This window comes from Populus alba, chromosome 18, assembly GCF_005239225.2.
Source record: "Populus alba chromosome 18, ASM523922v2, whole genome shotgun sequence".
Classification (NCBI taxonomy): domain Eukaryota; kingdom Viridiplantae; phylum Streptophyta; class Magnoliopsida; order Malpighiales; family Salicaceae; genus Populus; species Populus alba.
The window spans coordinates 5,380,887-5,403,105 of NC_133301.1; the positions used below are offsets into that span (position 1 = coordinate 5,380,887).

General features: G+C 33.7%; 2 protein-coding genes across 4 annotated transcripts; both read left to right on the forward strand.

Moving 5' to 3' along the window:
• The first annotated feature begins 607 nt into the window (after positions 1–607).
• LOC118046009 (serine/threonine-protein kinase EDR1) lies at positions 608–9,367 on the forward strand. The gene is made up of 13 exons (XM_073406189.1): positions 608–1,301; positions 2,594–3,016; positions 3,239–3,342; positions 3,832–4,967; positions 6,152–6,192; positions 6,841–6,909; positions 7,006–7,106; positions 7,690–7,774; positions 7,852–7,944; positions 8,078–8,146; positions 8,242–8,291; positions 8,403–8,579; positions 8,662–9,367. The coding sequence occupies exons 1-13, from the start codon at positions 903–905 to the stop codon at positions 8,765–8,767; spliced, it is 2,853 nt and encodes a 950-aa protein (XP_073262290.1). The 5' UTR covers positions 608–902; the 3' UTR covers positions 8,768–9,367.
• Positions 9,368–14,949: 5,582 nt separating this feature from the next.
• LOC118046010 (protein REVERSION-TO-ETHYLENE SENSITIVITY1) lies at positions 14,950–20,464 on the forward strand. Of its 3 annotated transcripts, none has more exons than XM_035054760.2 (3): positions 14,950–15,307; positions 19,044–19,417; positions 19,827–20,464. In XM_035054760.2, exons 2-3 carry the CDS (start codon positions 19,109–19,111, stop codon positions 20,247–20,249), a joined length of 732 nt encoding a protein of 243 aa, XP_034910651.1. In that variant the 5' UTR covers positions 14,950–15,307; positions 19,044–19,108; the 3' UTR covers positions 20,250–20,464. The 3 variants fall into 3 exon arrangements, with proteins under 3 accessions (XP_034910651.1, XP_073262520.1, XP_034910650.1); XM_073406419.1 differs by having other exon boundaries at positions 14,950–15,284; positions 18,148–19,417; XM_035054759.2 differs by having other exon boundaries at positions 14,950–15,284.
• The last annotated feature ends 1,755 nt before the right edge of the window (positions 20,465–22,219 follow it).

Sequence of the window (22,219 nt, forward strand, 5' to 3'; positions counted from 1 at the left end):
TATATTATCGGCTTTTTTTATAGTTCTATATAATTTATAATTTCAATTACACAAATATTATAGAATCATTTTTTATTTCACTTTTTATATGAAAAAAAGAAGAAATTTTGTTAAAATCATGTAAAATTTTTAGAAAAAATATAGTTATCTCATAATATTTATTCATAATCATCTTGATTTGAAAAATTCATATAATTATATTTTACAAGTTTTATATATTTTTATCTATATATAACTGAAAACAAATATGAATTAATTGAACTTTTTAATCGAATTAAAATCATAAAAATCACATTTCTAATCTACATAAAGAAGAATTACGACCTAACATGAATTAATACTAAACATTTCTATTATAGATCTTGAACACCTGTTTTATTCTTAAAAAAAGAAAAGAAAAGAAAAGAAAACCTCCTTAATCCCCACTCATCCAACGACCACGTAAAATCTACCAATTGAACGGTCAAGATGAAACAAGCTCACCAGAACACCATACGGAGTGACGTATAGTAGCAGAAAAGTGTGGTCATTGACTTGAGCATATTAATTAAGTTAAATATAAATATATAAAAAAAAAATACTAATAAAGGAACATAGAGTATATACTATTCAAACAGAGTTTTATTTTTTTTGGCTGATGCATAGCATACAATTGGAGGGAATGGATTTTGAGCGGTTAAAAGTTTCTCTCTCTCAGCAATTTGTTGATGGATGAATAAACATACGCTCATAGTCCTTAGCTTCAAGAACAAGAGTGCGCACGTTAAGTGAATCTTCCTCTTTCCCATCTGTGCGTTGCTTAACCCACCCCGTCAAAAACACACAACGCGTAAACAAATCAAAATCAAAAACTGATTTTTATTTTTATTTTTAATTTAATTATTTATTTTTGTTAATGATCGATGTCGAAGATGAAGCATCTACTAAGAAAGCTCCACATCGGTGACCATCAAAACCGATTTGGTGGCGAGACCCGACCCGTTTCGAGTTCAAACACGAGTCCCAGCACCACTCCGAGTCCGTCAAATGAAAGAATCGAGCCCGTTGAATCCCCGGCAGTGGATCGGACGGCTGTCGAAGCGATTAGTAGTAGTGATAGTAGTGGGATTGATTTTAATTTATTAGAGGAGGAATTTCAAGTGCAATTGGCTTTAGCGATTAGTGCGTCGGATCCGGCTTCGACTCTGGATACGGAATCTGCTCAGATCGATGCTGCTAAGCGGATTAGTCTCCGGAGCTGTCCCGTCGTTCCGGTTACTGATACCGATTCTCTTGCTGAGTCTCTCTCCCTCCGATACTGGGTATGTTTTTTACTACTTGGTTAGGTTTTTGACTTTTGGATCTTATTTTTGGGGATTTCATATGATTTTGACTTTGCATTTGCTGTTTCGGATCAGTTTTGTCAATTCTAATTTGGTTGGTTCAGGGTTTTGATTGATGCACAGTGCTGCAATTTTGACAAGTTTGGTTCTAATTTGTTTTGCATTTTCATGCATGAATCAGTTTAATTATTATACTAGTTGATTGTGTTTTGTTTGACTTATTTTTTTTGTGGACTGATATTTAATGTGCTAAATATAAAGCTGTTTTAGTTATTATTGTGGATAATTGATCTTATCTCTACAGATGACTTGTGTTGCATAACAAGTTTGATCTGTTGATTACTGCCTGTTTTCCATAATTGACGAGAAAGCGAAGAGAAATGTTCTCCATAACTTGTTGTTTGCTAAAGAAAGCAAGGGATGGGGATTAATTGAATTTTTAGGTTCATGCTACATGCTGTTGGGCTCTTGTGGATTGTGATTAAAGTGATTGGTCTTGACTAAGTTGATTAATTGTTTATTTTTTTGTGTGGGTCTCTGTTTACAACGAAGCAGAATAGGTGGCTTGTGGTGTTTATGAAAGGAAAATAATAATCAAGCAGTAGAGTTCATTAAAACCTAAATTCTCTAAATGTTTTCATGGTTTGCTGGGGGGCTCTGAGATTTGCATCGTGAATTTTATTGAATGAAAGTGCTTGATAATAATTTGGAAGAATGAAAATGAAGCTGTTGGATGCCTGTAGCCAAGTTTATGCAATCTCCTCAGATCTCTCATATAATGGCTGCTGAACAATTGGAAGATAACTGCTGTATTTTTTCCCTAGCTAAAAGCACCAAGCAAAGGCTTACTTATTTTTAAGAGGGGTGGAAACTTGATCACATAGTGAGATGGTCTTCCAATACAAGGGCCAGTACAATTTTTCCTAGTGATTTTTTACACTTACTTTATCACAGTCCTTTGTGAGTTTAGCGTTTCTAGGTTAGCATTTATGCATACATGTATTTACATTCTATGCAGCGCAGAATATTTTCCATCCAGGAAAAAAAATGAAATTGAAGGCCTGTTGATTGGAGATTTCTATTTCCTAGGAACTGCAATGTTGAAAAGTCTCGTTCTTGAATTTCATTTTCATTCCTTGTCGTACCATTCCCTGGCACAAATAGAAAAACAAAGCATTTGTTTTGTTTTCTTTTCCTATGCATGTCACGTGCCAATCTTGATGTTATCTATTCAAAACATTCAACCGATTTTTCCCATATCTTTCATGCAGAGCTATAGTGTTGTAAGTTATAATGAAAAAGTGATGGATGGCTTTTATGATGTTTGTGGACTCACCTCAAACTCAGTTGTTCAAGAGAATATGCCATTGTTAGTGGATCTTCAAGCAACATCAATATCAGAAAATGTTGATTATGAAGTTATCATGGTAAACCGATATGTTGATGCTGAACTGCAAGATCTTGAGAAAAGAGCTTATATCATGTCCCTGGAAAGCAGAGTCTCTGATGGCTTGATCCAGAAAATTGCTGATGTTGTTGTTGATAGAATGGGTGGTCCGGTGAGTGATGCTGGTGAGATGTCAAGCAGGTGGAAAAGGCGAAGCAAAGAGCTACAGAACACTCTGAACTCTATCATTCTACCCCTTGGTTGTCTTGATGTTGGACTTTCTCGCCACAGGGCCTTGCTCTTTAAGGTTTTGAGATCTTTTAACTTCTGTTCAAAAGTTGAACTTGATGATAAATGAACATATTCATTCTTTCTAACTTAACAATGGCCATCTTGTCTGTTTAAATTCTTAATATTTTGTGTTTTTGCTATTCAAAGAATGTCAGCATCATCATTCAAGCTTATGATAGTTCTTCGGATACTTGTGAATAAATTGGACTCAAATTAATCGTTACATTTCTGGTGACAGGTGATAGCTGATAGGATTAATCTCCCATGTATGCTGGTTAAAGGGAGCTACTATACTGGCACTGACGATGGAGCTGTAAATTTGATTAAGATGGACGATGGAAGGTAGTGTTTTTTTCTTGGCCCATTTCTTGTCCATTTAATTTGGTGTCATGCTGCATCAAGTGGTACTGCAAAGTGATTTATATGTTTCTATTGGTAATCAATACATGTACTGGGAATGTTTATTGATATTTTATGTTAGCATCTGGATTCTGGTTAATAACTATCCAAGCTTTCTGTATTGCTAGACGTATGAACTTGTAATAAGTAATCTGGATATTTCTTTTGCAAGACATGTTGAATATGAATAATGATCCTTGTTGCAAATCTCATTTCCTAAGTTGCATGTATTCCTTGCATACACTCTCTTTTTGAAAGCCCACTCTCCTTTAATTATCAAATTTTTGCTTATCTATTTTGCATGAGAATGATTATTCAAAAATGTCCAGGTTTTATATGTGTTTGATGTCTAATCAAACACTAATACTGCAGGCTTAAATGTTTGATGGGGATTGTTTGTAATTGTGTTCTTTACATGTTAAACTGGTGCAGTGAATACATTATTGATCTGATGGGTGCTCCGGGCACTCTAATTCCTCCTGAGGTGCCCAGCAGCCATCTTCCAACAGCTGGATTTGACATAAGTGGGTTCACCAGTCTTACAGAAAACCCCAAAGATTCAACTGCGTTGATGGGTGAAGGATCTGGGGTTCCTGCAATTTCACCTAACCTGGATAGGATTCCCCATGTTGGCAGCTCAACATCAGGAGAAGGATTATATGTCAGCATCAAAACAAACGAGAATGATCTGAACTTAGTTGAGAAAAATCAAATTGAGAAATTCGAATATGATTTTGGGAAGCTCAGGTTATCAGGCTCTGAAAAACCTTCATCTGCACAAAAAATTAAAGTTAAAAATGTTTCCAAGTATGTCATCAGTGCAGCGAAGAATCCTGAATTTGCACAGAAATTACATGCTGTCTTGTTAGAGAGTGGTGCATCACCTCCTCCTGATTTGTTTTCAGATATGAATCTGGGTGAATCAAAGCTGCTTGAGAAAGCTCACCCAGAAAACAGGGTAAATCTAGGTGACCAGCTTCTCTGTTGTTTAGATGACATGTTGACAGGGCATGAACAGACCCTTATGTCCTTAACTAGGGAGGGTATGTTGAACAACATTAGGTGTGATTATGAACAAGAACAGTTTGCTGAGGGCTCAGCCGATGAACCTAGAAAATTGAATGTGAATATCTCAAATTCTGACTTGTCTTTCCCTTCCGATGTCACCAGTGAAGGATTTGTGCTTCTTAATAATAGAACAAATGAAAAATTGCAAATAGATACCTCCGGCATAGATATGGTGTCTATTCATGCATCTGGAATGGCTGGAAGTGCTATGCATGAGAATCCGCTTCATGAGTCTTTCTTGTTCTCTGGATTGGAACCTTGCCAATTACGACCTGAACATGCCTTGGTTAGTAGTGACAACCAGTGCTTTCAGGAGAAAACAGGAAGGTTTTTTAACATGGAAACTGGAAAAGAATCTGATTTGAAATTGATGGAAACAGCAAACAGTGGTCTGCATACTAGCAATGATTACAGTGAGAGAATAAACCCTATGCTGGGGGAGGTGGCTGAATGGGAAATTCCATGGGAGGATCTTGAGATCGGTGAACGTATAGGCATCGGTAAGAATTCCTTCTTGTTTAAGTTAATTTGGTTTTATAAAAAGAAGAAGCTGCTGGCAATTTTAGACTTATAGAATCCTGTTCAGATTAAGGGAAGTTGTCACCCCCCCCCCCTCCCCCATGTATCCTTGCTTAAAGTTTCCCATTAATGCCTGCTGGTCTTACCCTGCAATATACATGAGGGGTGTGTGTTTGCATATTTAAGTCCTTTCTGGTCAGTAATGAGGGGGGCATGAAAATTGGCTGGTGATTAACATGTAATAAATTTTATGGCTTTTTATGCCAAAAATGATAATTTGGATGTGTGAATTCATACAATGGTTGGAATCAATTAAACTATTTCAAAGACATACCACCCTGTGATTCAATGTCACGTAGTTGCTTCCTAACACCACCACCAACAAGAAAGTCTCAATTCGAAACTAGTTGGGAGTTAGTTATATGGATCCGTTTGTGCCATTCTGTGCAATATTCGATCCAGGCAGCTTGTGAGGTTTTAATCACACACATCTGTTATCTGTTTAAGTCTTAGAAATGGATCAAAAGAAAAAAAATAATATGGTGTGCATTAATGAGTTATAGAAATGGGTATTGAACTAGGCTCATAGGCATAGCACTTCATCTCCACATGTCTTTATTTCTTAAGTTCTAGTTTCTCTGCAAGAGTACAATCTCTTACCAGCTGAGCGTATGCAAACATTATCTGAATGCCATCGATTTGTTAGAGAAGGAAGTTGGTTGATGAAGCCTTTTTCACTTTTATTAAAATTATCAGTCTAAATTGGAGTTTTACCTTTTGGAGGAATTGTGTTGCTTTCAATACTGGCTTTGCAATTGCAATCATATATGGTAGGAGGCTGGCTATCAGCCCAAACAAGCCTGGAAAATAGGTTAGGTGATGTTTGGTGAAGAAAACCAGCCTGCTTCTCTGGACATGGTTTCAAATAGGAGACCAAAGTTCTATCAGATGGTACCTTGTCCTAGTAAGCTTTGTAGTTTGCTATGTCTTTGGATTGTCTTGAATATGTGATTGAGAAGACTTGGAAATCTGGCCAACATGGTAATACTTTCAAGGGCTTCTTCCATTGATTTTATTAACTAGGGAGAGTGATGCATGTCTGGAGTTATATATATATATCAGCTATGATTGTTTAATAGGAGTCTCACCATGCCTTGTTGTGCAGGTTCATATGGCGAGGTCTACCATGGGGACTGGAATGGCACTGTAAGTTATACTTTGACACGATATGGGTATTTTGTCGTTAACTTGTGATAAACTACTTCATAGTCTGCACATCGAGTTGGATACTTTTAACACAATAAGGTAGGGCTTCCTTTCTGGATTTGATGAGTTGAATGCTTCCAAAGGTGGCCCTTTTGAGTTTCTGCTGAAAGGGGTGTTAATGAGGTTGCCAATCTGTTCCATTCCATCTGCATCCAGTGCCAAATTATCCATTCTTTAACTATAAAGGTTTGGCATTTGGGGGACTGGGGAAGCCCACTGAAGTCTAAGATCTAGCATAGCGAGATACCTTTAACACAATATTGATTATTTGATTATAGTTTACAATTCAGTACTTATGCTACTGTGTTTTGGCTATGACAATGATTATAAATGTGAAAATTGTGAAAATTGTGAAAATGTGGTTTCAATTTTTGTTGGGCAATATTGGTTGGTTTCAAAATTGTCACCTTCAGTATTTTATGCATCACTTCCATGATGTCAGTCTCTGTTTATAATGCAATTTTGTTGAAACTGCCTCTGCGGTAAACTTCATGTAGAACCACCAATCTATTCATCGACTTACTGGTCCGTCTGTTTTATTTTTTAGGCTTGCTTCTTTGATACTATCTTCTTGGTTCTGCATGACAGGAAGTTGCTGTGAAGAAATTTTTGGACCAGGGTTTCTCTGGTGATGCGTTGGTTCAGTTCAAATGTGAAGTAAGCACTACTAACTTCCTACATCTTATATGTATATGTTAACAAAATTGGTTTCTTATGACATTTGAATGAATTTCTGTGTGCTGTTTAATGCAGGCTGAAATCATGCTAAGATTAAGACATCCTAACGTTGTGCTTTTCATGGGAGCGGTTACTCGCCCCCCGCACTTATCAATACTAACCGAGTTCTTGCCCAGGTTGAGATTACTTCCCCTAAAAAAAACATGCTACTCTTTCTTGTTTCTGGAATTATTAAATTAAGCTTCATGTGTCCAACACCTGCATCCTTCACATTGATATACTATTAAACTGAATAACCTATATGATAAAAGTGTCACCATGTTGACTTGGATATCTTGAATTTTTCATAAGCATGATTCTGAAGCCTGTGGCGCCTCACTGCTGGTAGTTAACATTATGGACGTTACCTCGGTTTTGCTTGGGGTGCATGCATCTCTAGGCATGCCACTGATGTTTTATTTAATCAGTGATAACATTCAAATCACAAGTTCTGCCCTACTTTTGTAGTGTCTTTACCACCATGCAAGCCCTATGAAAAGCATTTATGTTCTGAGGTTTATGCAAAATAGAGCATTCTTTCAGCATATATGTACTCTTCTTCAAAGCTACGTTATATTAAAAGTGTTCTGTCAGGGAGCTTTTGGAGTTCATTGCTATCCAAGTCACGGCCATTAACTTTTTTCAGTAAAAATAGTAAATACTGAGTCAGTTATAATTATTTTTTGTTTTTTCTCACACTCTTTACACATTTGTGTGCAGAGGGAGTTTGTATAGGTTACTGCATCGTCCCAATTCTCAGATTGATGAAAAGAGGCGAATGCAAATGGCTCTTGATGTGGCAAGTGTCAGATAACCTATCCTTCTTTTTACTCCATTCAATTATCCAAACTAAAGCTGCTTTCTTCTTTTTTACAGGCAAAGGGAATGAATTACCTGCACACTAGCCATCCTACCATAGTGCATCGAGATTTAAAGTCTCCTAATCTCCTCGTCAACAAAAACTGGCTTGTTAAGGTCTGGCTCTCAAATTATTCTCTGGTTATGCATATGTTTTGTTGGAAATTCAGTGGACTGCTTTATCTTTTGCAGCTTCTCTGAAAGAAACAATGCATGTATTTCCAACATCTTATTAATTTTCTATCCTCAGGTCTGTGATTTTGGATTGTCACGCATTAAGCACCATACTTTTCTGTCCTCGAAGTCTACTGCTGGAACGGTTAGACTTATTTAAAACTTGTAGCATGCTCATAATTCCATTTTCTAATTGTTTTAGACCAAATAATAAGCAAGAAGTTTGCTTTTCCATTGCAGCCTGAATGGATGGCACCTGAAGTCCTGAGAAATGAACCAGCAAATGAGAAGTAAGAATATTCACGTGCATAAACATGCCAACATATTTTATTGCAGGAAGTTTGCATTGCTGGGAAGTTTTCTCTAGCATCAATACTGTTGGTTTACTTGCTTGCTTGCAGATGTGATATTTACAGCTTTGGTGTGATACTATGGGAGTTGGCAACGTGTCAAATCCCTTGGAAAGGCTTAAATCCAATGCAGGTTGTGGGAGCTGTCGGATTCCAAAATCGACATCTTGAAATTCCAGGGTACATTGATCCAGCCATTGCCCAGATAATACGAGATTGTTGGCAATTGTGAGTTAGTTGACAGACCTGGTCAATATTTTCATTTGGAATGAAGTGCTCTGTGATGACAAATACTTTGTTGCGTTTGCAGGGAGCCAAATTTACGACCCTCTTTTGCACAGCTTATAACCCGTCTTCGATGCGCTCAACATCTACTTGTTGAGACAACAAACCATACAAACCAAACAGCAGACTGACTGGAAAATGCTACCTCAATAATAGTTTGAGCTGTTTTTTTGCTCGAAGAGCTGGAGCAGCAGCAAGTTTTTTCATTTGATTTATAACAGTAAAGATAATATTGGACAGGGAAGTGTTGGTTCATTCAAAGTGGGGACTCAGCACTGGCCCTCTCATTGATCACACAGTGGAGATCCTCAGTTAGTTAAACAACTGCAATAAGTGCAGTGGAGGATTCCATGGAAAGTTTAAATATAGGCAAATATCACATGTTTACAATTCTTGTAAAAAAAATATCTCAACTTCATCTTTGGAGGTCTTTGCCCTACTCCGGAATTGTAAACATGTGATCTCCACGGATCATTGTGGAATTAAAAAGAAAAAAAAAAAAAAAAAACAATTATGTTCTGGGCATGTGTATATTTTCTTTGTTCTATTTTAGCTCGTCGTATCAAGTTTAGATTTATCATCCATGAGATGAATTTTCATCAAATAAAGCAAATGTAGAGTCTAACCCTTTCGACCGCAAATGGGCACGAAAAGCTTACATGACTGTAACAGATACTTACGGCCTCCTGAACACTGTTTAATCTTTGCCTATTGCTTCTCCATGTTTCCTAGTTCTGTTTGCAACATTGAAGTTCTTGTTCTTCTTTTCCCCTTGCAATCCTGTGCTTTGAGTTACAAAATCAATTTCATGTCGGATGTTAGTGCTACACCAATTTTGTTTTTTTTATTAGTTCATTGCATGATTTGGAAGTAGTAATATTTAATGAGAGAATCAACGAAGTTTATTCCTACAGTAGGAGTACTTAACAACTCCAAGCTCATGCTTTTGCACAAGATAGGATTCTTTTTTAGCAAATTATGACAAATCATTTTTTATAGTTATATTACATTTGCCAGTGGAGTAGAATCAAATTAATCGTTCGGGCTGTGCTGTGGCTGCTACATGGAAGACTTGTCTGGGTAATTTGAGAGAGAAACTTCCATTTTGTTTTGAAAAAAAGAAAAGAAAAAAAATCAAATCTATATTATCATTGTCGATATAACTATGAAAAAAATAAAAAATAATAATTCTGCATTATTAATTATTCTAAAGACAAATTGTTGCTATCAATGCCAAATAGTCAAAGTACCCCAAATTAAAAATATTTGAAAGAAAAGGCACCAGAAAGAAAGTAGAATAAAAATCTCTCACGAGGAAATCCCCCAAGGCAATTCCACTCCTCCACCTATCATCGCCGTTCCTCCTCTCCCCAACTTAAAAAATTCCTTCATCACCACCACCACAGTAACAAAAACACACTTTTAAAAATACCATTGTCATCTTCATCTTCTTTTAAAAATGGAAGCAGCAATTCTCCACGACAAACAGAGTGTCCTGTTCCACTTGATCATAGACATCATGTCTATTTGAAGAGTGCCATAGACATCAGGCGATGCATTGAGAACTCATATCGCAATCAATCTTTTTGAAGATGTGTTCCTTGTTATGATGAAATTCTTTTCTTTAATGGAAATCTCTTGAAGAAAGACTTTATTAGATGGCTATCGAAGTTTGAAGTGTATTTTATATATATATATATATATATATATATATATATAGAAGAGCATTCCCATTTATCAAAAGGTATGATTCTTTAGACATAAATTTACTTATGATGCTAAAGATTGGTGGTATAGTGTTCAAGATGATAGATTTCGTGACGGTATGTCTGAAATTTCATCATGAAAAGTTATGAAAAAAAGCTATTGATTTTGAGTTTGTGCAAGATGATTATAAGAACATTTTATACAAGGCACATGAATAATTCAATTATCATATATTGTCTTTTATTTAACTTTCTCAAAAAGCAAGGTGGCAAAACCTTGGACGAGATTGGTTGAGGTTGTAAGAACTATTATCGGTGGAATTCATAGACTACCATGGACTTTAAGTTGTAAGGTAATGAATTTAAGAGAGCACAAAGAGAAGAATTAAATATGAAAAGTCTCAAAGTTAGCCAATTGCGTTGAAGATAATGTGGTGGAAAAGGAAGCTGAAAACTTTAATCTTTTGGTATTAAGATGGAGAATACAAAAACACATTGTGATCATTCTATCATGGATGTAGATATTGTAAGCAAGGACACAATGATTTCTAAAATTTCATCTAGAGATATCATGAGAGATTATCTTGGGGTTCTTTTCCACATGAAAAATAAGAATCTTTTTCATGATTTTCATGACTACATCAACAAATTTAGTACCATGAAACAATGTGAGGAGACGTTCACAAAGTTTGCGTTGGGAATGAATGCAAAGAAAGAGGCATTAGTAATTAAGAACATATATGAGAAGAAAGATTTGAAAGAGTTTTAGATAGAGGGACTACTAATTTTACTTGTTGGAGAGAGAATTATAAATTACATCAAAGATGGAAAAGGAAACTCTTTTAACTCAACTTGTAAATTCTCTGTTATTTTACATCACTTTTCTTTATCATTCAGTATGCTTTTTATTGTGTATATTATAGTTTTACAAACGCTTTATATATAGTTGAAAAGGAGAGACACACCATGATTTTTTTCTAATAAGTTAGTAGACAAACCCCTAAATTATTTTTTAAAAAAGCTTTTCATTCATTGTATATGATTTTGTGCCTAATCTGTCTCCACACACCACAATGGCTGAAAGCATAAAAGAGTTTACATAATTAATGTATATTTGGTATTGTGATAACTTTATAATTGCAACTTGAAAAAAATAGATTTAAAAAAAAGCACTTTTAATTCCTGTGATTTGAAATTTATATGTATTTGATTAAAAATGTTGCTAATACTAAAATGACTAAAAATAACAAGAAGTAATTTCATAGATTGAAATTAAATAGGAAATATGCAATTATTAATACATAAAAAAAATTGCAAAACAACATTAAGGTCCTAATTTTATTGTCCTATTAAACTAGGTGCAATCTTATCACAAACATAATCTATTCGCAATGACCTATGGTATTCATGGCATGGCATTAATTAAAATATCATCAAGAATAAAATTAAGATGGAGATCAAATTATGTAAATGCATAATCTTCCTGAGACTTCTTTATAATGTTCGAGTAGCGCAAACACGTTTTTTTGTTTTAAAAAAAAATTATGACTTGAATTATAAACTAGACTAAGTCAAATAAGTTGGTTTTATTTTAATTAGACAATACAAAAAAGAGGTAATGACAACAAATGAAACAAATATAAAAAAGGTAATAACAATAACATGAGAAAAGATATATTTTTATAAATGAGAACAAACGATGTAGCTCAATTTTTGACCTATAAATATAGGCAAAATTAGGTTATAGAAAAAGATTTAAAAAAAATGGCTCGAGTTAATTTGACATGACAAACTTGTAACTTGGAGAATAAAAGGTGAGTCAACTCGAATTACCCACCAAACTTGTTGTCCATGTCATGAGATTGGGATAACCTGGTAGAAAAAAAAATATAAAAACTCACAAAGCTAAAATTAAAATAAGAGAAAAATAATAATAAAAAAATGCCATCACGTGTTAACGTTTCAAGCATGTGTCTCGAAGCATTAGATTTGAAAATAATAATAAAAAACAAATATTCAAGCATGTGTCTCGGAGCATTAGATCTGAAACACCCTTTCTAGAAAAACCATGAAGTTCAATTCCTAACCAATTAGATACTGAAGAATTAACTTGGAAAAAGAATATCAATTACACAAAAGGATTCAAAAAAATAATTAAAAGAATGAGGGAAAAAAATTGAAATACAAAATAAATTTTATTTTTATTGAATGGTGAAATTAAAAAGAAACATTAATTGAACAAAAGGACAAAAAAACAATTAAAAGAATGAGAATAAAAATGAAAATAAAAAATAAAAATAAAATTTTGATTAAAGGGTGAAATTAAAAAGAAAAATCAATTCAACAAAAGACCTAGAAATTAATCAAAAGAATGAGAACCAAATTGAAAAAAAAAATATATATATATATATATATAGCAAATTGGAATGGAAGGGTGAAATTGAATACAAATAAAACTTCTACAAGAGGTTTAAGAAAAAAAAATTCAAAATAAAAAAAAATAAGAATTGAAGTTCAAATACAAATAACAAAGAATGTTAAACTGTAATTTTCATGGGAATAGAGATAAAAAAAAGGGAAACAAATGTCCACTAACGACAATCCAATACATCATCGCCAACTTGTGCCGCACTATTAGGAAGAAAATGTGATGATGCTTCCAACAATATCACAAAAGAGGTATTTTTGAATGTCAGGAGACACTACACTAACTACCTGAAGGCGTGAGTGTCTCCCACATGCTGGAGAGTGTGCAATATATGTCATACTATTTTTTTATTTTTTATGTGTGATCAAATATCAAATTTCCCTTAAGCTACTTTAATAATGACAAAAAACCATTATGAAAAGTTGAAAAAGCCTTTTGACATGAATTGTAGAATTTTTGCTTTTAAAGATATTTTGGTTGCTTTATTATGTTTTATACTTTTTTTTATATTTGGTTAAATACCAAATTATTCCTTAACTTGCATTATTATAATAATAATAAAAAAAAAAAGGTACTGTAAAACAACAAAAATGTCATTGAGAATAGTTTTAAATTTTTTGCTTTTAAAGATTTTTCAATCATTTCACTTTGCAATTGAAAGAAAAAAAAACTTAATTATTTTTTATCAGTTTGGTAATGACTAATGAGTATTATGAAAAGACTTCAACGCTCTTAAAATTAAAATTTTTGAATAAAAAGGCTAAATTTTAGTGAATGGTTCAAATGGACCTTAGTGAAAAATATTTTTCAAATGAGTTTTGGTTTTTGTTGATTATTGAAGAAGGAGGCCCATCAAATTTTACAAATTGATTTTCTCCTCCAATTACATTTTAGGAGTGTGGTACCTTATGTTGTTCTATACTTTTTAAATTATATTTATTTTGAAAAAAATATTAAATTGATATGTTTTTTTAGTGTTTTTTATAGTTTTAATATGCTAATGCTAAAAATAAAAAAATATATATTTTAAAAAATTAATTTTTATATATTTTTAAATAAAAAATATATTTTTAAAAAATCTGTATTATAATACCAACCACTCTAAGTATAATGTAATGAAAAAATAACTGTTACATTCACGTGACAAATTTATTATATAAGAACTCTAACTGCAACCAAATCTAACCACCAAGATTTTTTGTTATGTTTTATTAAAGAAACGTTATGGGGACAAGGAGAGGGATGGGATGGTCAAAGCAAAGATACTGTACGTACGGACAATGCTTCTTGCGTCACCGAAAGTGGCCGTTCATTGTATCAGAACATGGAAACATGCATGCATGCACACTCTCTCTCTCTCTCTCTCTCTCTCTCTCATACATATGTTATCATGTGAAAATGTCTTGTCACGACACCTAATATTTGAAATAAATAAATAAATTTAAATTTTTTAAAAAATACTTTTAAAACATTAAAAAAAAAAAAAAAAAGACAAACAATCAATTTTTCTCTCTCCGCCTGAGTTTGGTAAACTTTTTTTCCTTGTCACAGACTCAGTTCAGGGGATTGCACGTCATCTTGTTTCTTCCTTCTTTTTTTATTTTTTTTTCACACAACTGTGGTTTTTTATGGACCTCTTAATATATATTTTTTTAAATCATTTTATAATAATTCATCGTCATAGTATAGGCTAGCACGTTGGTCGCAGTGCCATCATTATTTTTAAATAATTGATATGTTGTCGGGAATAAAACGAAGCCAGCCACACGGGCCTGTTACTGCGGGCCCAAGCGATACATTTGACCCCTTCTCTTTACACTCCCAGAATTTTTTAATTTTTTAATTTTGATATGGTTATTAAATATTATTATAATTTTTTATATAATTATTAAATAATATTATAAAATTTTATCTGAATTTTAATAATTTATTTTAAATTATTATATTTCTAATATGAAAATAATAATATTAGTAATAAATTATTTATGCGAATTCAATCTAAAATTTTTAAATATGATTCATTATATTCATTATTTTTTTAACTTTTAATTATATAAAAAAAATATAAAAGTATTATTTTGATATTTACTAAGATAAATAAAAAATATTTAATTTCACGTTTAATAATAATGGGAAAGAGTTTTCTAAAATCTAGTTTTGTTTTTTGTTTTTACATTTAAAAAAGAAAAGTCTCCCCGCATCACAGCACGGGCATACAGGCTGGTTTTCTCAAGTTAAGTGTGAGCTTCAGCTCTTCCTCTCCGTGCAATTGTCACTTGGAGACCTACTGCTGCAGGATGCAGATGGGTCCGATAACAGATTCTAAATTCTGTAATCGACAATAGTAATGACGTACTGAATCTATTGGTTCAGTACTCCTTCGTACCCTCAAAAGAGAAGGAAGCTTCATATGAATTTCTTAATTAGGACAATCATCATACCATCACTTGCAAAGATTTCTATTCATTTATTTTACTCCATGCTACTTTTCACAAGCCTCGAAGGATTTTGCAGGTCTCTCTCTCTCTCTCTCGAATGTGGGTTTGATCTTCCTACTTTTCTAGGTTGTTTTTGTTTGGTTACAAAATGGTTAGTAATTTGAAGGCTTTTTGTATGTGGGTTTATAGAAAAAGTTCGGGTCTTCCAATTATTATTGTTACTTGTCTGATTCATCAATAGTTGATTGGATATATTGAACAACAATTCATTTATGAAGGAGAGCTTCTGATGAATGGTAGACTATGAGTAGGGATTATTGATTTGTTCTTACACTTTAGGGAGAATGTGGAGTAGTGCCTTATTCCAGTTTCATTACTCGTGAAAAATACTAGTTGGAACTCTGCATTGATGTTTCCTAGCAATTCAGGAAGGTTCTTCCTAAATTGTTATTAATGGGGTTAGAGATCCATGCAGATGGTTTTAGCCATGCTAGAGTTTAGAGTTCAGACTGTTGAAAATTTTGTTCTTTTGGCGACCTTTCTTCAAATGTAAAAACAGGGGATCTGAATATGAGAAGAGATTGGTTCTCTCCACATACTTTTGCTGCTGGTGACACTCTATCTATTCAATATATTTTTTACTTTCAATTGAAAAAGGAGTTTTTTCTTCTTCAAAATGTGCTTCTATTTAATGAATTATGATATGATGGCAAGATAAGTGAAAGCAGTCATAGCGTGTGTTTTGATAATGCCTTGTAGGTGCTTCTTCAAAAATGCGTTTTGGCTGAAAAACAATCTATTTTGATATTTGTAATTTGAAGGCTTTTTGTATGTGGGTTTATAGAAAAAGTTCGGGTCTTCCAATTATTATTGTTACTTGTCTGATTCATCAATAGTTGATTGGATATATTGAACAACAATTCATTTATGAAGGAGAGCTTCTGATGAATGGTAGACTATGAGTAGGGATTATTGATTTGTTCTTACACTTTAGGGAGAATGTGGAGTAGTGCCTTATTCCAGTTTCATTACTCGTGAAAAATACTAGTTGGAACTCTGCATTGATGTTTCCTAGCAATTCAGGAAGGTTCTTCCTAAATTGTTATTAATGGGTTAGAGATCCATGCAGATGGTTTTAGCCATGCTAGAGTTTAGAGTTCAGACTGTTGAAAATTTTGTTCTTTTGGCGACCTTTCTTCAAATGTAAAAACAGGGATCTGAATATGAGAAGAGATTGGTTCTCTCCACATACTTTTGCTGCTGGTGACACTCTATCTATTCAATATATTTTTTACTTTCAATTGAAAAAGGAGTTTTTTCTTCTTCAAAATGTGCTTCTATTTAATGAATTATGATATGATGGCAAGATAAGTGAAAGCAGTCATAGCGTGTGTTTTGATAATGCCTTGTAGGTGCTTCTTCAAAAATGCGTTTTGGCTGAAAAACAATCTATTTTGATATTTGTAATTTGAAAGGCTTTTTTGTATGTGGGTTTATAGAAAAAGTTCGGGTCTTCCAATTATTATTGTTACTTGTCTGATTCATCAATAGTTGATTGGATATATTGAACAACAATTCATTTATGAAGGAGAGCTTCTGATGAATGGTAGACTATGAGTAGGGATTATTGATTTGTTCTTACACTTTAGGGAGAATGTGGAGTAGTGCCTTATTCCAGTTTCATTACTCGTGAAAAATACTAGTTGGAACTCTGCATTGATGTTTCCTAGCAATTCAGGAAGGTTCTTCCTAAATTGTTATTAATGGGGTTAGAGATCCATGCAGATGGTTTTAGCCATGCTAGAGTTTAGAGTTCAGACTGTTGAAAATTTTGTTCTTTTGGCGACCTTTCTTCAAATGTAAAAACAGGGGATCTGAATATGAGAAGAGATTGGTTCTCTCCACATACTTTTGCTGCTGGTGACACTCTATCTATTCAATATATTTTTTACTTTCAATTGAAAAAGGAGTTTTTTCTTCTTCAAAATGTGCTTCTATTTAATGAATTATGATATATGATGGCAAGATAAGTGAAAGCAGTCATAGCGTGTGTTTTGATAATGCCTTGTAGGTGCTTCTTCAAAAATGCGTTTTGGCTGAAAAACAATCTATTTTGATATTTTTCAGGTGCTTTTTGATGATTTTGGTATCAGCATATTAAAAACCATCCAAAAGCACCCAAAAAAAAACATCAATTTTGATGCTTTTCCAGCCTATATACACCTTGAATAGCACTTCCATATGCATTACCAAACACAAATACTAGGAGAGGGGGCCATAGAAAATTATGGTTATTGGTCTCAAGGCTAACTGGGATGACTTACCAATAAATAATAATATAGCTGAAATTAGATGCTAAAATATCTTGTAGCAGGCCCAACTATCTAGGATGGGCTTTACTCTTTGATTACTGCAATGATTTCTTTTGTCTGTTTCAAATTAAAAAAAAAGGGGGTAATGGTTAAAGATTGTACAGGTTTTCCTGCTTTGTTTGACCGCTAGACATAAGGCATCATGGTTTATATTGGTGTTCTAAAACCTTTCCAATTGTGATTAACACATAAAGAGGATTGCTGAACTAGGAGTTGACTCAGCCTAATATGAAATGCTGGTTGGTATGGTTAGATGCAGTGCAGTTTATGATTACTAGTTATAGTTGGACTAGAATATTAGCCATGTTAAGACGCTGGTCCTTTTCCTTTCAGCTTTGAAAAAGAGAATGCAGAGACATGCTTCACTCGTGGACATGGTGTGGACTATTTGATGCTTTCATTTAAGCAAACTTGTTTCTTCTTTTAATATTTTCCTTGATAGCTAGTTTGTCGTTTCCAATAGTTACAAAAGCTTCAGCTATTAGTAAATTTCACAAAATTTATGATACAAACATTTATTCTTAATTTCCCGATCTGCATATTGGTTCCCATTGTCGGTCATTCCAGGTTGAGAAATTCAGAACTATTTTACCAGAAGGGGAGTTGCTGGGGCTCAAACTGAAGAACTTCCAAGAGAATTGGCTGGTTACCAACTTAATTTCCTCAAACTTTAAGATACTAGGAATTGTCAACAATATATAACAAGAATGCGCAGCCAGTTGGGCTAGTTATTACCTAGTTGTGGACTCTTATGCAGTGATCATAAGATGAAGCAAACAGTAAAATGTCAGACTTCACTTTTGCGATTATATGTCACAGTAATGTAATATATCTTAATGCCATGTATAGAAAATTTTATATCTCATCTTAAATGTCCAGAAAATAATGTTTAACTAAAGGCTCGTGAGCTTAATAGTTGCCCATTTTTTATGACTCGGGAGGAAGCTTGAACTCAGGAACTTTAAATGCTCCCTGCCGGTTGAAATGTTTCCCTATGAATAAAGCCCTTTTGTTCATATAGATACATCAAGTAGCGTCTAGCATGCTATACTCTGCTGTTTCTTTAGAATCCTGCAAAATCTACAACTGAGGGTAGGGGGTGATGTCCTGGTTGTATAGCCTAAGCACTTAGGCAGTTTGCCATAAGCGTCCAAGATTCATATTTATATAACAGTCTCTGCACTTGCTTGTGACTGCACCTTCCGAGAGGAATGGAATGGATTGCAGTATAGTTCATAAAAATGATTTGATTTTTCTTTCTGTTTTGGAAATTCTCTGCTGCTTGTTCTGTTTCTTTCTTTCTTTACTTTGGAGAATTCACAGTTGTTTTTTCAAAGGTCATTAGGAGCCTTCATTTTGTGTTTGTTCATATATAATTCTTGGCAGGACTTTGGCATGTTTTTCTGAAGAGACCATCTTGTTGGTGATATATGATAACTATCTGCTTGGTTGTACTGTAACAGGTTCAATATCTGAGGGTGTAATTTTGCACATCAGTGTTTCATCATAGAAAGTGCACCAAAGCTAGATGTCACTAGGACAATTTTCTGCAATGGATTTAAAAGGAGCTTACGATGTTGAGCATATGAGTTCCACGTCAAGAATTCAGCATGAACTGTGGCCTCTTGATGGAATTGATCCAAAGAAAGCGAAGTTTCCGTGCTGTCTTATTTGGACTCCACTCCCAGTTGTCTCATGGTTGGCACCTTTCATTGGACATGTTGGCATTTGCAGAGAGGATGGAACTATTTTAGATTTTTCAGGATCCAATGTTGTGAATGTTGATGATTTTTCTTTTGGTGCTGCTGCTAGATATTTTCAACTTGATAGAGAACAGGTATTATTAGTTCATGAATACTCTTTGTATTATCTCCATCTCCGTCTAATGCACCCATGCATATGCATGCACAAAGACACAATTACAATGACTGTTGTCACCATTTGTTGAGAAAGTAGGTTAATGGCAATGTAGGACTTAAAATCCATGCTCATAGATTGCATTATAAACCTAAAAGATGTCAGGTCAGGTTGACTGAATAAAACGATTTCTCTGGTTAGCCACGTCTTGATGTTGAGATACACCCAACTTGTTTTTCAAAATAACTGGTTGCAATTATGAATTTATCAAGTACTCCTGCTATGTCATTTTTTTTTATTTTCTTTTCTTTCCCGCATTACTATATGAAAGAGGTGCTACAAGTTGATCCACTAACAATTTTTTTCTGCGATATGATTTGTAAAATTAGTGTTGCTTTCCGCCAAACCTAACTGGACACACATGCAAGCATGGCTACAAGCACTCAGAACATGGGACTGCGATCACATGGGATGATGCTCTACAGTCAAGCATGCGTCACTTTGATCACAAAACATACAATCTTTTCACATGCAACTGTCATTCGTTTGTTGCCAACTGTCTGAATCGGTTATGTTATGGTGGATCAATGGATTGGAACATGATAGATGTGGCAGTTCTAATACTCTTCAAGGGGCATTGGATAGATTGGAAATCCATAGTCAGATCCTTCCTTCCTTTCGCAGTTGTGCTTTGCACAGGTGTAGTCTTGGTTGGCTGGCCCTTCTTAGTTGGCCTGTTCTCATTCTCTCTCCTCCTTATGGTGTGGTTTTTGTTGGGCACTTATTGTTTCAAAAGCCTGTTAGAATGCTAAAACTTCTGCAATCTATGCTGATGGCGTTGATTTGGGTATGAAGTTGAATCAGTATATTGTTTGTAAGTGTTTATAACGCCAAATACAGTCACAACACCATGGAAGTCGTGTTGATGCTAGGAGAAATCTCTGCCCCATCATCATGAAAAAATGAACTCATTGTAGGGTTGTTTTGGAAATGAAATTGAATGTTCTTTGCTGATTTTGAAAACTTACCTTTGAGAGCATTACTTGAATATTTATTATGCTGTGTTGTCTCCTACCTGGGGACTAGAAATCAAGAGAGCAGATCAAAACCTCATTGCCAGGGATTTAAGTTAATTGCATGACAAGATTCATCCAAACGTAGCTTTTCAAATTTGCGAGAGATGTTCTGAATTCGTCATGTAGATAATAAAAATCAGTTCCTGGAACGTTAACATGATGATTTCAACCAGCGTTTCTGCCTCCTCTCGAGAAGATTTAACTACAAAAACAAGAACTGATTTTTATTTAGGGCAAGCATGTACTTCAGTTGCTTCACGGAACAATCTTCAACTTATGAAACCTCGTAGGAACTTGATTCCCCGAAGGTTCATTGCATTCATCCAAATAAAAGGTTCCTTGTTACGTTGCTCCAACCCTTGCACATTACAGAAGAATATCTTGCACTTAAATGCTACCTCATGCAGGAATCTATCAGCTGGTATTACAAGATTTCCGCCATGCTGAGAAGAAAAGGAAAATGCTCAACAGAAATGCATGCAGACAAGCCTTTAAATCTACTTAAACGTCTGATCTACATGGTTAATCCATACCCAATCAGGAGGAATGTCACGTCTTTGATGCCAATAAATCATGAAGCAACTGTGTACAGTAATTCACAAGCCTCCAGAGTATATTATGTACAAAGAACACTTCCGTACAGTCCCAGTGGCAGACTTCCAGCATCACATCTGATTTTAATGACAGATTAACTCCCGTTACATTCCATTGTCTGAAAATGGTAATCAAGACTAGTAGGTTGATGACGGATGCTAAGATGAAAGGTCGTATATCCATCAATAGAGACACAAAAATGCACAATGGTGGCATTAATCTCTCCTGTAAATTTATCAGATGTAATTCTGCAAATATAAACCTGGCAATCTAAATCTTGCCTCTTTAAGATCTTTAAAAGAAAATGTCTCTGCCATATCCAAACGGGTTACAGCATACTGCCATTGAGCAATTAGCAATGGGCAATGGTGCCCGTCGATCACAAGCTAGCAGGATCCCTAAGAAATGTGAAAATATTGTAAGAAGCTTACCGTTCTTCTTTCTAGATGTTACCTAACATCATTTTATCATTTTATCATGTTTATTTGTTGAAAAGTATTTTTAAAAAAAATAATAATAATAATTTCAAAGAAAAGTAATTTCCTGAAAAATAAATTATTTTTCGATGTTTTACATTATCATGAAAAATAAATTGAAAAAACTTTTTCAGTATTTGATTGTGTTATAGAAAATTAGTTTGAAAATAGCTTATTAATGTTTTTTTTTTTAAGTTTATTAAAATAATGAGAAACAAATTTTATAAATTAAATAATTGAATGAAAATGAAATTGAAAAAAAAATTAATTTCATAAATTATCTCAAATAAAATAAATAATAATCAAAATAATGGAGATCAAATCTAACAAATAAAAAAATTAAAAGATGATGAAATTAAAATAATAATAATTACAATTTCATAAATTATTTCAAATAAAATAAGTAACAATCAAAAGAATGAGGATCAAATTTGAAAGATAAAAAATTTCAATTAAAAAAATAATAAGAGAAAAGCAAATAACAATTATAAAAATGAGGATCAAAGTTAATATAAAAATCAAATTAAATCAATTTTTAAGGGATGAATTTTTTTTTTTTAAAGATTCAAATAAAATATATATCAATCAAAAGTTTGAGGAATTAAATTTGATATAATGAGAAAATAATATGATATT